This window comes from Aotus nancymaae, unplaced genomic scaffold, assembly GCF_030222135.1.
Source record: "Aotus nancymaae isolate 86718 unplaced genomic scaffold, 86718_ANA_hifiasm-v0.15.2.pri h1tg000006l, whole genome shotgun sequence".
NCBI classification, from domain to species: domain Eukaryota; kingdom Metazoa; phylum Chordata; class Mammalia; order Primates; family Aotidae; genus Aotus; species Aotus nancymaae.
Window position 1 is genome coordinate 7,519,699 of NW_026988417.1, and position 17,584 is coordinate 7,537,282.

The 17,584-nt window shown below is 49.8% G+C and overlaps 1 protein-coding gene across 5 annotated transcripts in view; it reads left to right on the forward strand.

Annotated features, from left to right (window-relative positions):
- Positions 1 to 17,584, forward strand: part of CRMP1 (collapsin response mediator protein 1) — a 79,204-nt gene that overhangs the window by 57,290 nt on the left and 4,330 nt on the right. For all 5 annotated transcript variants that reach the window (XM_012467013.3, XM_064365629.1, XM_064365630.1 and 2 more), the window contains exons 8-13: positions 703 to 823; positions 2,418 to 2,574; positions 5,259 to 5,400; positions 6,388 to 6,558; positions 13,434 to 13,613; positions 16,437 to 16,602. In XM_012467013.3, coding sequence (XP_012322436.2) covers positions 703 to 823; positions 2,418 to 2,574; positions 5,259 to 5,400; positions 6,388 to 6,558; positions 13,434 to 13,613; positions 16,437 to 16,602 — 937 coding nt within the window. The remainder of the gene's footprint in view (positions 1 to 702; positions 824 to 2,417; positions 2,575 to 5,258; positions 5,401 to 6,387; positions 6,559 to 13,433; positions 13,614 to 16,436; positions 16,603 to 17,584) is intronic.

Below are 17,584 nucleotides of genomic sequence, written 5' to 3' on the forward strand. Positions count from 1 at the left end.
GCCTTTTGGGTTCAAGTGATTCTCCTGCCTCAGCCTCCCAAGTAGCTAGGACTACTAGACACAGGCCTGCTCCACCACGCCTGGCTAATTTGTGTATTTTTAATAGAGACTGGGTTTCACCATGTTGGCCAGGCACATCTCAAACTTCTGACCTCAAGTGATCCATCCGTCCTGGCCTCCCAAAGTGCTGGGATTACAGGCGTGAGCCACCGCGCCCACCCGAGTCAAGGACATTTTCTGATGCCCTCATCAGATCATTACCAAGTCTCCTGGGCTCGTGCTCTGGGCCTGGCGTCTGCTGGACACAGTGGACACAGAGTGAATGGACAGGTTCCATGCCCTGAGGGGCTCGAGATCCGGCCCAGTACTCTTCACAAGCTCCGCAGCCCAGGGATGGCCATGAGCTGTGTGTTCCTGGTTCGTGGTGAGGTCGAACAGAACCAGGAGGCAGTGCTTATAAACTTGTATAGAGCTTGGATGTTTCTGCCGTATCCCAGCGTGAGACCCATTCCCCACCTTGCAGGGGGCACTGCCAAGCGCTGTTGGACTCAGTATGTCCTTCTTATTTGATGGAGCAGATTTCCCTTCTGACCACATTTAATTAAGGGAAAGGGAAGGGCACTGTGGAGCCCTGGGAGCCCGGGATGGGTGGTGGCCATGCCCCTAGCTTTCCCTCCTGTGACACTGTGCGTGCCTGTTCAGCTGGAGGCCGAGGCAGTGTTCCGGGCCATCACCATCGCAGGCCGGATCAACTGCCCCGTGTACATCACCAAGGTCATGAGCAAGAGTGCAGCCGACATCATCGCTCAGGCCAGGAAGAAAGGTATGCAGCCGGCCTTGGGCCTCCTGGGGCCAGCTGGGACCTGGAGGGGGGTGTCCTGCAGGTTCAAGTTCACTCCCAAACTTAGCCATAGGAGGGAGGGATGGAGGAGGGATGCTCCCGACACAAGCATGGTGGCTGGAATTCTTTGGTCCCAATGACCCCAGGACATTCACCTTGATAAGCTCAGCTCCTTTTAAAGAGAATGTCAATAATATATTATGTTTAATCAAATGGATCCAAATATTAATTCAGCATGTCATCAATATAAAAATCATTAACAGTTTGCACATTTTCTGTACTCTTCAAAATTCAGTGTGTATTTTACACGTACACGACTCAGTTCAGACTCACCAGAGCCTCAGGTTATTGGCAGCCACATGCGGCTCAGGACTGCCTTATTGGACAGAGCAGCTGTGGACCCCAAATATGTTGTTTTTGTGTTTTTAAGGGCAAGCTGATGAGTAGAGGCTAGAAGAGCACAGCTTGCCTGGAATTAGCTCCATGTTGAGCATAAGGAAACCGGGGCTCAGAGAGGTTACAGAAATCTGGAAGCGGTATCAGGTGGGAAGGAATAAGCAGGCAGGTTCTGGAGCTACAGGAAGACATAACGTGGCCACTAGCCACACGTGGCAGAAAATGAGCAAGTTAGTTTCTCAGTGGCACCAGACATACCAGCTTAAGAGCCACACGTGGCCAGCGACTGCTGGTTGGGCAGCTGCGAGGCAGGGCACCCTCCTTGCGGCAGAGAGCGCGCTTGATCGGGTGCCCTATAGCCGGGCAGAGCTCACGGCCACCTCTCCCGTTGGGCAGCAAGGTGGCCTCGGGAGAGGGCAGCAGGGGCTCCTGGGCCACATCTCTTGCCCTTGGTCTCTAAGCAAAGATCTTTCCTGGGGAGCCCGAGCCTCCGCCTGCAGGCTTTTCTGGAAGAAGCCCACCTGGCCCACTCCTTGCAAGGCAAGCGGGAACTTCTGGGAAGTTAGTGCTTGGGAAGCCGCCCTCCGGCACTGGGCTGATGGAAGCACACCCCCAGGTCCCTTTCCCTTGGGGTGGGATGACCCTGAGGCATGTTCCCAAGCCGGACTGAGCACCAGGGCCCTCAGCTGTGCCTCGATGAGAAATCTCCCTTTATTGGCTTCTTTCCCTGCCTTATGTCACTTCCTCAGTCCCCAGCCAGTGTTTCCTGGAATCACCTCCCAAATAAGACGCTTGAACTAGATTCCTTATTTAAAGATCTGCTTCCGGCAGAACCCAAACTGAGACAGCAAACCGTGCCTCCATGCCTTGGTTTATAAATCTGTAAAAGGACAAAGTAATGTCCAGATCCTAAAAGCAACAGCAGTTTCCACGAGGTTTCTGAATGAGTCAGCTGCCACAATCCCCATGGAGCACTTGGGATGTCGACCATGTGGCGGAGCTGGGCCGGAGCACACAGGGTCCCCGCGGTGCGGTGGTGATGCCTGCAGGAACGGTGGCCAGTGCCCTGGCCTTCAGCCAGCCCCATTCTCCCTCCACAGTCTTCCAGTTTTGTGCCTTTGACGTCTGCCTCGAGAGTATTTGCTTTTAACCGGGCTTGTTTGTGTTTGCCCCGCCCAAGGGCCCCTAGTTTTCGGCGAGCCCATCGCCGCCAGCCTGGGGACCGATGGCACCCATTACTGGAGCAAGAACTGGGCCAAGGCTGCGGCGTTCGTGACCTCCCCTCCCCTGAGCCCGGACCCCACCACGCCCGACTACTTGACCTCCCTACTGGCCTGGTGAGAGCTGCGAGAATGTGGGGCTGGGGGAGGCAGCTGGGGCCTTTGGAGGCAGAGTTCACAGTGGGAACCTGCAGGCTGCTTTGGACTTATGATTGTGCTCTGAAAGGAAGCGCCTGACATGGCTTACAACAGGTCTTGTGGACCTGAAGATCTGTGATACCCCGTGATTGTTCTGTTCACAGCTATTGACCACCTCCTGTTAAGCCAGCCTACTGTTAAGGCTGCTGTGTGGGAGGCACCTTGGTGTATTGGGACGCACTCAGGATTAGGGATGGAGACAAGGCTGTGTCACGCTGGGCCTGACACATCACCTGTAATGTCCCTCGCTCGGTCTCCCTCATTTTACTCAAAGTGGGAGCAGACAGGACCTGTGGCAGAGCTGCCTATCAGACAGTGCAGGAAAAGGGCCTGGAACCGGGGGCTCCAGAAGCGGCAGCTGCTGCCTCCAGGTGCTGTGGTGCCCGCACACTGTGGAGCCCAGCACCTCAGCCCCTGCCCTGCCATCAGCCACCACGAGGGAAGAGCACTTAGCAGTAGCAAGGTCACACGGAGAGGCCGAGTGTCCAGGTCACTCTGGAAGCAGAGATGCATGCTCAGAACCCACCAGGAGGCTTGCAGAAGGCTTCCTTGAGGAGGTGTCATCGAGACTAAAGCTCAGGGATGAGTGGGAGTTTGCCCAATGGGGAGGATAAGACAGGGCTTCTTGGCAAAAGGAACCTTGGAGGAGGGGGCAGCGGTGTGCGTGGCGATTTTCACGTGGAAATCACTGTCCCCCTGCTGATACAGAAACCCTTGGCTGGCATAGCCAGTGGCTTACTCAGCACCTGCAGCCCAGTGTCTGGTGGGCAGCTCGTGTTTCCAAAGAACTGCAGATCTTCCCCATGAAGCTGCTACCCGCCCCCAGTCTTGTCCATCTCAGGAAATGTCAGGATAATGTACCGGAGGCCCTGGACTCTGACAACGCCTCACCTCCTCCGCTGTGGCCATCCTGGCTCAGGCCACCGCCATCCCTGGCTTCCTACCAAGCCTTTCTATTTCCACGCGTGCCCACCCCACCCTGCCCGTCACAGTCTGCTCTCAGACATTTAGAGCCTAGATTGGATCAAACACCTGCTGCTTGGAACCAGCAAGTCCTCTCCCAGTAGAACCCAAGTCCCCACAACATCCCACAAGGCAGAACTTGATCCGATGCTCATTCCCTGACCAACCTCCCTCCTTGGGTCTCCTCTGCCTTTGGCTCCCTTGGTCCAGTCCCGGCTTCATGCTGACCTTGAACCACAGGCAGGATCCTGCCTCGGGGCCTTTATACTCATGGGACCCCCGGCCTCGTTCTCTCTTTCTTAGACAGCACGTGGTTTGCTCCGTGACTTCCTTCACATCTTTTCTGGAAGGCTCCTTCTCAGTGACATAGTTTTCTGATTATTCTCCTGAAAATGGCATCCCCAGCCTGTCCCCAGCACGCTTCACCCCCACCTACTTTGGTTGAATCCCTGATACTCGCTCTGGCAGCGCCCATGTGCCCCATTCTCTGCTTACTGCCAGACTCGCCCAGCCCTCAGTAGAGCAGGAGCGCTCTCTCTCTGTTCTTAGATGCACTCCCTGAGCCTTAAATTGTACCAGACACATAGGAAGCATGCAACACAATTTCGTTGAATAAATGAGTGAAGATTACTTCTAAATACATTCCTCCGCATCTAGGTGATTGTAACGTTTCCTGGGCCTCTGGATTGGAGGACAGCCTCATCCTCCTTACTCTGCATTTAGAACCTCAAATAATGGTCCATTCATTTTATTTTTGTTTTTATTTTTTTGTTTTGTTTTGTTTTTGAGACAGTTTCACTCTTATTACCCAGGCTGGAGTGCAATGCTGCGATCTCAGCTCACTGCAACCTCCACCTCCCAGGTTCAAGTGATTCCCCTGCCTTAACCTCCTGAGTAGCTGAGATTACAAGTGCCCACCACCACACTTGTGCTTTTTTTTTTTTTTAATTTTATTAGAGTTGGGATTTCTCCATGTTGGTCAGGCTGATCTCGAACTCCTGACCTCAGGTGATCCACTTGCCTTGGCCTCCCAAAGTGCTGGGATTATAGGTATGAGCCACCACACTCAGCCTGGTCCATTAATTTTATTGACTTAGGTGTTCAGCTCAGGGCACCTGATATAAAAAAGGGTGTTTGTTTTCAAAACACCAGGGGACTAAAGGGTAAATCCCAGTGAACTTGTGCCACTCCGCTGTAACCAATGAATAGTATTTGTTCTGCAAGCACAGCACAAACACGCCGGCCAGCCCTTCTGCCAGCTGCCTCACATCAGGAAGACAAATGTCAGCACACATTACTCGCTTTGTAACGTGCAGAGCATGAGGCCAGTGACATAAATGGGGCGTCCCCGACTTGTGAGACGTGCGGGCATGTGCTGGAGAGCTTCTGTCTTATCCACCGGCTTCCTCATCTATTTATTCATTCATTGGCTGTCCTGCATGTCCATGTCTGAAGTCAGGGTTTGCCTTCTCCCTGACTTGTGAGACGTGCGGGCATGTGCTGGAGAGCTTCTGTCTTATCCACCGGCTTCCTCATCTATTTATTCGTTCATTGGCTGTCCTGCATGTCCATGTCTGAAGTCGAGGTTTGCCTTCAAAATGAATGAAGGTCTGAACTCCACTTTGTTTTGTCCTTGCCAGTGGGGACTTGCAGGTCACAGGCAGCGGCCACTGTCCGTACAGCACTGCCCAGAAGGCGGTGGGCAAGGACAACTTCACCCTGATCCCCGAGGGTGTCAACGGCATAGAGGAGCGGATGACCGTCGTCTGGGACAAGGCGGTGGTAAGGCCGGATCGCTTCGCAGGAGCATTCTAGAAACACCCTCCCTGGCCTGTGAAAGCCAATGCATGATGCACGCCAGGTTCTTAAAAGTTCCCTTCTGATGCGACGGTGGAAGCAGATACACTAGGAGGACACAGGAGGGAACGCACAACTTGTGAGAGAGTAGCTCATGTCCGGGAGAGGCCTCTGCATTCGCGGATGTCACCCTTGTCCTTTATATCTTAAGACTGAAAAATGTTTTGTTCTGTTTCTTTTTCTTTTTCTTTTTTTGAGACAGAGTCTCGCTCTGTTGCCAGGCTGGAGTGCAGTGGTGGAATCTCTGTTCACTGCAGCCTCCACCTCCTGGGTTCAAGCAGTTCTCCTGCCTCAGCCTCCTGAATAGCTGGGACTACGGGCAACCACCACCACGCCCAGCTAATTTTTGTTTTGTATTTTTAGTAGAGATGGGGTTTCACCATATTGGCCAGGATGGTCTCGATCTCTTGACCTCATGGTCCGTCCACCTTGGCCCCCCAAAGTGCTGGGATTACAGGTGTGAGCCACTGTGCCCGGCCTCGTTTTGTTTCTTAACCAGGTGTTAGTTCACGTGGAGAAGGCGCTGAAACTCTGTGTGCATGTGCTTGTGTGTTAGGAGTTGGGGCATTGAGCAGATAGAGAGAATTCTTGTTGCAGGGGAAGAGCTGGGTCACAGTCTGATCCCTGACCTGAAACCAAAGGTTTTTATCTTCTGTTAAATTTGGGCCTGGTGACATGGACCGGATGTCACAGTGGCTCTTGTGTCAGTGTACCTCTGTGCGGTTAATTAAATGTCCTCTCTGATGAGGCTGGGCCCTTTGGGGTTCTTTGACGATGGCACGTTTTTAGCTGGAGAGGAGAGAATGCCGAGCCTTGCAAGGACCCAGCTGGCAGGCTTCCATTTGTGCCCAGCCGCCCCTCCTCCTGGCCCCATTATGAGATGCTCCTCTCATCAGCGGGTCTTGCCTTTAGGCTACAGGCAAAATGGACGAGAACCAGTTTGTCGCTGTCACCAGCACCAATGCAGCCAAGATCTTTAACCTGTACCCAAGGAAAGGGCGGATTGCTGTGGGCTCAGACGCCGATGTGGTCATCTGGGACCCGGACAAGGTGAAGACCGTAACAGCCAAAAGTCACAAGTCGGTAAGTCCTGGCCTGTCTGTGCTGCTGAGATAAATGATGCTTCCTTGTAATCATTTTAGAAGAGTGATTAAAAATGATTTATTAATTTTCCAACAAGGATGTGATCTGATATCAGTGTGACTCAGTTATCCACGTTTCTCTTCCAGCTGGAGAGATTGGGAGGAGGGATTTGAGCGGGCTCAGCTAAGCTGCTTCTCCCTCTCTTTCTCTCTCTCTCTCTCTCTCTCTGTTTTGTGGCTCTTGCCCATGGATGCATGCGTTCCCAGCCATCTGACACTGCTTATAATTCCATGTCGTAAGCTTCAGGGTTCAGAGGGGGAAAGTATTAGGCCTAAGGTTATCAATTTAATTGTCAAGCTGGAAAGGATTTGATTTGGTATATCAGAAGCCTCCCACTTGGTTCTGTGGCTGGTTGCTAATAGACAGGAAAGGGTGGGCCCTAAAGTGCACATTTTTTCACATCCCATGCCTGTGGTTAGGGGCCATCTCTGCTTTGTATCTTACATGCCTGTGATTTCTCCACTTATGCAGCAACCAGCAAAATGCATGCACAGAAAGGGTGCATGCAGAGATGGCAGAGGACACCTGTGCCTCCCTAAGGCCTTGCTTTGACACCCTCCTGCATGGCCAGCAACGGTCTTGAGTCTGGTTTAACAATTACATGCACAGACCCAGGAGGCCACAGTGGTCCCTGGCTCACTGGAGTTGCGGAAGCACACGGGTCAGAAGTAGCACATGTGCACACCAGGTTGGAGCTGCAGTGGGAGTTCTCATAGCCCCTGGGGTCACATACTGGAGAAGGAGACCACAGGTATGGGGACAGGACGCCAGGCACAAGGAAGTCTCATAAGAAAGCCACGGGAAACACTTGTAGCAGCTCATGGCCACGGCCCTGGAGTATCTGCTTGGCTGCAAGAGACGTGGCCTGCAGAAGCAGAGGTTTCAGTAGCTGCCCACTGACCTTGTCTGGCTCAGCGGTCCCGGTCATTCCTGCAATACACAATGCTCCCTGTAACACCGCCGGCTTCCCACAGCCTCCATCTCCAGGAAATGGGGTGCCTGCGGTCGTCTTCCCATGGAGAAAGGTTTATGCCATTCACATGTACAGTCTAGCAGGGCATGCAATTATATTATTTATTATTATGAATTCTTTAGTGTGTGTACACACCGCTGTGGTCTGTGCACATAGGAGAGGCGGTGCGAGAATGTCTGAGGCTCTTGCCAGTGAGAGGGTGTCTTCGTCCATTTTGTACTATTGTAATAGATACCACAGACTGGGTAATTTAAAAAGAAAATAATTTTATTTGGCTCACATTTCTGGAGGCTGGGAATTTCAATATTAAGGTGCTGGCATCTGGCAAAGGCTTTCTTGCTGAGTTATCCCATGGTGGAGGGCGGAAGGGCAGGAGAGGACAAGTGTGAAAGAAATATCAAGAGGATGCTGGATTCACTTTTATAGCAAGCCCGATCTCACAGTAACTAACTCACTCCTGTGATAATATCATGAACCCATTAGTGAGGGCAGAGTCTTCATGACCTAATCAGCTCCTAACGATCTCACGTCTGAATACCATCGCAATGGCAATGAAATGTCCAGTTGAATTTTGAGGGGATACTCCAGCCATAGCAGAGGGTGTGCACGCTCACCACCATCTGGCCGTGGGAGCTGCCCCTTCTTCACAAGGTGATCCTTGTCTAGAAAGGAGCATGGATGTCTGAGTCAGCCAGTCACAGGTCAGCTGACAATGACCCAGAAGGAAGTAGACTGAGCTGGGATCATCTTATTATTTCAGTGTGGGATCAGGAGCCACGCCAGATTCCGTGCTCAAGGGTGGGCACTCTGATTATCACCACAATCCCGCCAAATACTGCTTTATGGTTACTCCATGCTCAGCATTCTCCATGCATCACCTCATGTCATCCTCAGATCTTCTAAGTTAGGTATGTCATTATTAATAAATGAGAAAATGGACAGAGAGAGGACACGGGCATTAGTTTCCTCTGGATGCTCTTACAAGGTGCCACAGGCTGGGTGGTTTAAACAAAAGAAATTTCTTCTCTTAAAGTTCTGGAGGCTAGAAGTTGAAAACCAAGGTGTTGGCCAGACCTCTGGGAGCAGATCCCTTCCAGGCAGATTTTAGTGTCTGACGTCCCCGGCAGTTTTTGGTTCTGTGGCACGTAAGGCATCTCTTCCATCTTTACCTCTGTCATTACGTGGCCTTCTCTGCTGTGTCTTCTCCTTTTATGGATGCGAGGCATTGGATTTTGGGCCCACTACACCTCAGTGTGACCCCATCTTAACTAATTACATCTGCAAATACCCTATTTCCAAATAAGGTCACATTCTGAGGTCGTGGGGGTTAGACTTCAACATACCTTTTTTGGGAGCACAGTTCAACCCGTAACAATGTGTATACCCGAGGTTACCTACCTAGGAGGTAACTGTCTTCAGGTTAAGCTTGGGGAAGCCTCCCCCTCTCTGTGTGAGGCGAGATTTTAATTCTTGTCAAAGCAGCAAGAGGCCAGTGACCACAGGACTTTGTTTCATTTTCTCTGTCTAAAGCAGTGCGATTCACATAATTGCAATTTTTTCAGAACATGGATTGAGAAATGCTGTTAGAGGTTAGTTTTATTTTTGTATGTTTTAAAAATATGTTATTTTTGCCCTGGCATGATGGCTCATGCCTGTAATCCCAGCACTTTGGGAGGCCAAGGTGGGCAGATCATGAGGTCAGGAGTTCAAGACCAGCCTGACCAACATAGTGAAATCCTGTCTCTACTAAAAAAAAAAAATCAAAAAAATTAGCTGGGCATGGTGGCTCATTCCTGTAGTCCCAGCTACTTGGGAGACGGAGGCAGGAGAATTGCTTGAAACCGAGAGGTGGAGGTTGCAGTGAGCCAAGATCACGCCAGCACTCCAGCTTGGGCAACAGAGTGAGACTTCCTCTCAAAAAACAATTACTTTTAACAATAAAAAGACATCATTTCTTGTATATTGACCAGTGATTAGATTTTAGATCTACTTTTCTATAAAATACAACTTTATTCGTTCCTATCTTAGTGGAAAACGTATTCACATCAAAGTGCTATATCATGGGTATGCGTACATGTTTGTATATCGTGGACTATCTGGGTGTTTTAAGCTTTCTTATCGAGATATAACTCACATACCGTAAATGTCACCATTTTGAAGTATACATTTCAGTGGCTTTTTGAGCCTAGTATATTGAGAAGTATATTGATATATTGAGTGTATATGAGCTAATATATTGAGAAGGTTGTGCAATCATCACTGATTCCAGAACTTTTTCATCACCTCCAGAAAAGAAACCCTGTGCCCGTGAGCAATCAGCCCCCCTTCTCCCTCCCCCATTCCCTGGCAACCACTTAGCTGCTTTCTGTTTCTATGGATTTGCCTATTCTGGACATTTTATATAAATGGAATCATTGAATATAGGCCTTTTACACCTGGCTGCTTCTAGTTAGCATCCTGTTTTTGAGGATCATCCATGCTGTATCGTGATCGGTGCCATATTCCTTTGATGGCTGAATAATATTCCCTTGTAGGGATGGACCACGTTTTGCTTATGCACAATCAGCTGATGGGCTGCCTTTTAAAGGGTAGAAAAGAGTCCTCTCTGGAGGGAACCAGGGAACTGGGGCTCATGGATGGGAGAGACAGGAGGCTTTTTCATTACAGTGTTTTGTGTTGTTTAAATTTTTACATTGTTTGTATATTACCTTTAAGAAATGAAGGAATTGATGTTTAAAATTCGGTGTTGTTGTGAAATGCAGGGTGTGACGTTTGTGATATGACCCGGGCCTCCTCAGAGCTCCCCAGCTGGAGACTCTCACTGCAGCACAGCGTGTTCTTCACACAACAGTAGGGACAGCAGCCCAGGTCCCCGAGGGCTGGCCAGTTTCAGCTGGGAGATGGGTGACGGGTTCCTTGCACCGCCCCTCAGCATTTACAGTCCACGTGACCCCCACACAGTTACGAATCACTCCATAGTAGGGTGGCCCAGGGAGAATATGGTTAGCAAATGCAACACTGGAAGTGCGCCGTCTGCCTGGGTCTTGCGAGGCTGGCACAGTGACAACAGCTGTGTGTAGGAGACGTGATTACCTGGAATCCCCAAGAATGCACCTAAAAATCATCAAACACCATCAGATTATCAACCAATATAAAGAATTGATCATTTGTCTATGGAAGAATAAAAAAACACTTTGGAAAATAGAATGGAAATCAAAATCCTGTAATAGCAATAAAAACTGAAGACTTGGCCTGGTGTGGTGGCTCACGCCTGTAAACTCAGCACTTTGGGAGGCTCAGGTGGGCGGACTTGAGGCTAGGAGTTTGAAACCAAGCTGAGTGACATAGTGAGACCCTGCCTCTACAAAATAAAAAAAATTAACCAGGCATGGTGGTACATGCCTGTAGTCCTAACTACTTGGGAGGCTGAGGCAGGAGGTTCACTTGAGCCCAGGAGTTGGAGGCTATAGTGAGCCATGATCGCCCCACTGCACGGCAGCCTGGGTGACAGAGTGAGACCCTGTCTCAAAACAAACAAATGAAAAATAAATAAATAAAATAAATAAACTAAAGATTACATAAATTCAAGAACCTTTACACTGAGAAGATTCAACAGAGTGAACATATAAATTCTTTCTAATCTTATCTATAAATTTGATGTGATTCCATCAGAAAATTCAATTATTTAGCTAAGAAAGCAGAGTTCACAGATGGGAAATGTGAGAGCAGCTGAAATAGTTCTGAACAAAGGGAAGTCTGGGGTGGAAGTGTCAGTCATCTCAGTTATTAAAACATGTTATAAAGCTTCAGTAAAGCAAACTGTTTGGTATGGGTACAAGAAAAGAGAGCCAAGGAATAGACTGACTGCATATGAGAATTTGGTTTGCAATATTAGGAGACATTTAGAATTAGGAAACAATAGTTACTCATCCAATTGTGTTAGAACACCTGGCTCATCAGGCTTAACCTCTGCCTTGCTATTTACTACCAAATAAATCAAATCATGGATCAAAGATTAAGGTAAAATAAAACTATAAAAGGACTAGAATAAAACGCACATTTTAAAAAATGGCAATTTTGGAGGGGAAAATACCTTGCTAAGCAAAACACAAAACTTAGAAATGGTAAAGGAAAAGATTGGTCTGTTTGAACATCAGCTACACAAAAACTATACAAAATAATCCATGTGGCAAAAACAGTTACTTCACATGAGTTCCAGCGACAGAGGACCAGGTATTTGCGACACACATAACAGGATAAATTCTTTAACAGTGAGTGTGTACTTTTAGAAATCAGTAAGAAGAATGCCAAGACCCTGAGAAATAGAACAATGTGCAAAAACACAGTGATGCGGTAAGAAATACAGAAATGGCATGTGTTGATTTAAAGAGACCCAGTGTCAGTCACAAATGCAAATAGCAACCTAGAGACCATTTTTCACTTGTGCCAGCAACTGAGATCAGGAGTGTAATATACATAGATACTGTTTACCAAAGGCTGTCAGGTAAGCTGACAGTTTTGTTGGGAATGGGAACTAGCATTGCCTTTTTGGGAGGGCAAATCTATCAAAGGTGAAAATCCATTTACTCTTTGGCCCCAAACTCCACATCTAGAAACGTGTTCACGTGTGCAGATTGTTAGTGCAGAGTCTGTTTCAGCATGTTTTTAGCAAAGGCATGGCAAGGACCCAACTGTTTATCCTTGGGAACTGGGCGTGTAAGTGGTAGTACGTCCTCCTGATGAAATACGGTATAGCAGTGTAAAAGTAGTTTGTATGCGTGCTGATACAGAACATTGCTGAGGTAAGGAAAAATCAAGGTGAGACATGTCTGTGTAGAGATGTGTATACGTGAGACAATTATTCATGCCTTGGACATACCTAGAGCTATAGAAGAAACTCTTCAAGACATATGTCTCAGACTCAAGTAGAAGACAGACTTCTTTTCTGTCAAATATGTTTTACCATTCGATTTTTTTTCAACCATGTATATGACCTACTTTAAAAAAAATGAAAAGCAGTTGACACACAAGTTCAAGCATTCACTTTAAGAGTAATGGCAGAAATGTGTTTTTGTTTTTATTTTGTTTTGTTTATTAAGACAGAGTCTCGCTCTGTCCCCCGGGCTGGAGTGCAATGGCGCGATCTCGGCTCACTGCAACCTCCGCCTCCCAGCTTCAAGCAATTCTCATGCCTCAGCCTTCTGAGTAGCTGGGGTTACAGGCATGAGCCACTGTACCCGGCCAAATGTGTGTTTTAAAGGAAATGTCATTTTGTCTTTCAAATTAGTGGAGAAAGAAGAAAATGGCATTCCCCAGGGCTGGAGGGGGTGAACCTGAAATGTCTCTCTGCCTCGTTGCTGATACACTGTCAATAGGCCTGATCCCTTGGTAAAATAATTTGGCCATGTGCAACGCATGCTTTAAAACAGCACATATCCTTTCACCCAGTAATTTGATTTTAGAAACATACCCTAGAGAAAAACTATTTAAAGAGGTGTTTTAAATAAAATAAAGAACATTTTATTTATCTTTATGTCCAGTATAGTCAAAGCAGCCACATTGCCCAACCCCGGGGGGACCCCCTCCCTGTTGGTGATGCCCAGGACCATATTGATTTGATTATAGAAAGCCGCCAACAGCCTACCTGCCCAGCGGTGAGTTCTCGGTTATAGACATTGTGGACCATACAGTGGAATATTACACAGTCAATAAAAGGTATTTTTAGAGAGAGACAGAAACATGGAAACATGCTTGTGATATAATGTTAGGCAAAATCGCTGTTGCGAACAGCTGGGTTCAAGCAGAGCAAGCCTGGGAAGTAACGCTGAGGCTGTTGGTGCAGGCGGTGGAATACAACATCTTCGAGGGCATGGAGTGCCACGGCTCCCCGCTAGTGGTCATCAGCCAGGGCAAGATTGTCTTTGAAGACGGAAACATCAACGTCAACAAGGGCATGGGCCGCTTCATCCCGCGGAAGCCGTTCCCGGAGCACCTCTACCAGCGCGTCAAAATCAGGAATAAGGTGAGTGCGTCTGCAGGGAATGGGCCCACCGTGGGACCAGAGCCGACAGCTTCTCTTGGGGAATCGAGGTCTGACGTGTGCAGAGTTAATAACGCCAGAGCCCTGGGAACCTCCCTTTCCTTCTCTGTTAAATGGGTTGAGATGCTGCCCTGGGCTCCTGTCGGAGGACAGGAGTGAGCATTGAATGAGGACACCCAAGTTCCAGGGCTTTGCAACTGTAGAGGGGCATGCACCTGTGAGGGTGGGTGAGTCACAGGAGGGATGCTTATCCGAGCTGCCCTGGGCACTGTCCTGCGTCATCTTAAGGAATCCTGCACACTCACTGGAGCTGCTGTGATCCTGCTTTTGCAGCCCAGAGCCATGAAGGGCTTAGCCAGAGTCACTGCCCGGAAACCCTCGGGCCTGGCCCTTTGGAGCGTGGCATTACCCCAGCGTCCTGCAGGCCGGGCTCCTTTCAGATCTGCCCTTTCTTCCCCTCCCTCTTCCCTTGGTGGTTCTGCCCTGTTGTTCCTTATTTTCCTTGAAACGCCTTAGCACTGACCTCAGGACATCTGTCAAAGGCAAGGAGCGGGCTCTATTCCTAACTTTAGAGCAGCTGGAGGAGAGAAGTTTCTCAGCTGAGATAGACTGCCACGCGCAGCCAGCGTCCCTAGCCAGGCCCTCCCATCCCCATGGCAGCTGCTTTCCCCATGAGACAGCTGATGTTTGCCAGAAAGGCCAGCTTCGTGTGTGTGTGTGTGTGTGTGTGTGTGCACGTGTGCGTATGTGTGTATGTCTGCGTATGTTATGTGTGCATGTGTACATGCATGCACGTGTGTATGCATGCATATGGGGATGTGTGCACATGTTGAGTGTGCATATGTGTATGTGAGCATGTGTTGAGCTGTGTGTGTGTGTGTGCGATATGTGAGCATGTGTGTACGTGTGTGGTCCTGCTCTTTGTGTACTTAGTAAGTGGCACCAATTGAGATGGAAAAGTCCAGAGGGCTTCCTGCCTTCCCAGGCTCCAGCCCCAACTGGGAGGCTCTGCCAGCTCCCGTAAGGTGTGGCATGCAGGTCAAAGACACCAAATCTCACCAGATGGGGAAACAAGCATTGGGGCAGAAACAGGTCAGATCCGAGACGTGGCCAGGCATAGGCAGCAGGCCACGTGAGGACAGGAGACTCATGGGAATCCCTGGCTGGGACACCCACTGAAGAGGCAGAAACAGCCCTTGGCTGGCTTCATTTCCTTCTTGGTCTGAACCCAAGGCCTGCGGTTAACAGTCAGCTTCCATGACAGCAGATGTCTGACCCCAAATGCCAAGACAGCAGTTTGCTGGAGCACTGGGACCGGGGATCCCATTGCACAGGGATTCCTTCCTCAGCCTGGAGGAGCTAGGCCAGGTGAGGGAAGAGACCTGCACCAGAGCCTGCCTCTGGCCACCTGAGTTTCAGGGAGTGATGAAGGGCCTTACCCAGGAGGCAATGCAGCAGCCACAGAGGACAGTGGACAGGATAGAGTGAGGCTCCAGGAACAGGGGAGGGCCGCCAACGTGATGTGCAGGTGCTGGGTCTTTCAGCTTGGTGCTAAACTTGAGGCTTTCTCCTATGGAGAAGCAGAACTGGGGGTCAGGGTGCTGTCACCTGCTGCAGAGAAGGAGGGAGCCGGGGCTGGGGTCAGGGCGCTGTCACCTGCTGCAGAGAAGGAGGGAGCCCGGGCTGGGGTCAGGGCACTGTCACCTGCTGGAGAGGACGAAGCCCCATGTTGGGGTAGGGTGCTGCCACTGACCCATGCTGGGACCCTGTGCAGGTCCCCGAACACAGGCAGTCCTCCATTGCCTGGAGCAGGTGCCCTCCACCCTTGGCCATCCCTAGGGCACCAGGGCTGTTGTCGCCAGTTCCCAGCAGGCTTACAGCCTCCCACCTGGAAGGAGAACCCTGCTGCTTTCAGGGTCTCCGCCCCCACCACCCTTCCCCAGTGGGGCTGGGACTGGGGCTCTGTTGCCCTCCTTCCCCATCCTGCAGGCCAGTGTGGAGGTGTGCTCTCCACCCAGCATCCCCAGCCCTGTGGCCCACAGACCTGTCCCCTCCTGGTGCCCGTCTATACTGTTTTCTCCCTCCCTGTCTCACCTCCCCACTCTTGCCCCCTTTCTGGAACCATCTCCCAACAAACTACCTGCCCCCAAATCTTTGCCTCACCATTGACTTCTGCAAGAACGTATATGAAGATGGGCCCTTCGCTGCTGCCTTTCTGGGATTCAGGGGTCCTTCCCGGGGGTGGGGGTAGGTGGCAGTGTCTGGGAAAGCGATTTCTTCTTGGAAGGGATCTGGGGTCCTTCTGCATGATGCTTTGTACATATGTGTATGGCTGTGCATGTGTGTAAGTGTATATACGGGTATGTATATCTGAGTGTGTATGTGTATGGGCATGTATGATTGTGTATATATATGTGACAGTATGCCTTTGAGTGTGAATATGAATGTGTTTAAGTGTGTATGCATGTTCACATGTGTATGCTACTGTATAGGCATGTTTTGTTACTGCACATGCATGCACACATGTGTGCATGTGAGTGCATGTGTGAGTGCATGTATGTGATGTGTGCATCTATGTATGTCTGTGCATGCTTGTGTGTATGAATGCCTGTGTGAGTGTGGGTGTATGTGTGTGATGTGCACATATCATGTGTTCATGTGTGTGTATGTGTTTGTGTGCATGCACATTCGAAGTGACCTCAGGTTTCTCTCTTGCCCACAGGGCTCTGCTTTGTCTGCCCAGAAAGGCACATGCACACAGTGTTGATCAATTACACTCAATCACACTCTCCCTTCCTCTGTCAGGTTTTTGGATTGCAAGGGGTTTCCAGGGGCATGTATGATGGTCCTGTGTACGAGGTGCCAGCTACACCCAAATATGCAACTCCCGCTCCTTCAGCCAAATCTTCGCCTTCCAAACACCAGCCCCCGCCCATCAGAAACCTCCACCAGTCCAACTTCAGCTTATCAGGTAGGAAGGAGTGGTGGCCTGGGCTTCCCATCCCTGCAGCTGTTCAGCCTGAGCCCTTCCTGCTGCTTCTGAGGAAATGGACACGTGGCCTTGGACACTCGATGAAGAAGCAGGGAAAGGAGTGTGTCACGCCCCCCCCCGCCACAGCCTGTTCTCACTGGTGGGACAGAGTGGGCTGGCATGGTCACCAAGCAGAGGGGGGTCCACGTTAGAGGGGCAACATGGTGGTATCTGACCTGGGTTTACAAAGACTGGCACCAGAATTGGCACAGGGCTCATCCTTACACACACTTGGGGACACTTTCCCACACTTCCTCGTGAAGGTTGACATGGCGTGATGGGGATGAACAGGAGATGAGAGTAGCTGCCATTGGCAGGGCATGTAACTGCGCATGTCTTCAGCCTGTGTGCCCACTGCGGCGTACCAAGCAGTTTCATAGCCCCTGATTTTATTTTATCCTCACTACTCCATAGAGTGGTGTTTACCTATTTATTTAAAGAGGGAACTGGAGCTCCAAGAGATCCAGTGTCAAAATACCAGGACTTGGTGCTCAACAAATGTGTGGGAACAAAATTAGATATTGACTTGATCGCTCCTTTCTTAAGGCCCCAGGGCAGTGTGCCTGCGATTTCGTCAGATGGCCACATGAGGGCAGGCACGCACACGTTGAGAAAGTTGAATTGGAAATTTGTCCTGCAGACTCTTAGAGGCATTGCATGGGTTCCACACTGCACTAGGCACTATGAATATGGTAATTTTTTTCTTTCTTAAAGGGCCAGATGGTAAATACTTTAGACTTTTTGAGCTAAAAAGCAACACCTAGGATGTTATATTCAATGGCGATTTGAAAATGTACAAACTGTTCTCAGGTCACAGACTGTACAAAAACAGGTGGTGGGCTGGATTTGGTCAATGGAGCAGTTTGCTAACTCCTGGTCAGGAAAGGTGATAGGCTTAGCAAAAGGGAGAGTGGAAGGGGCA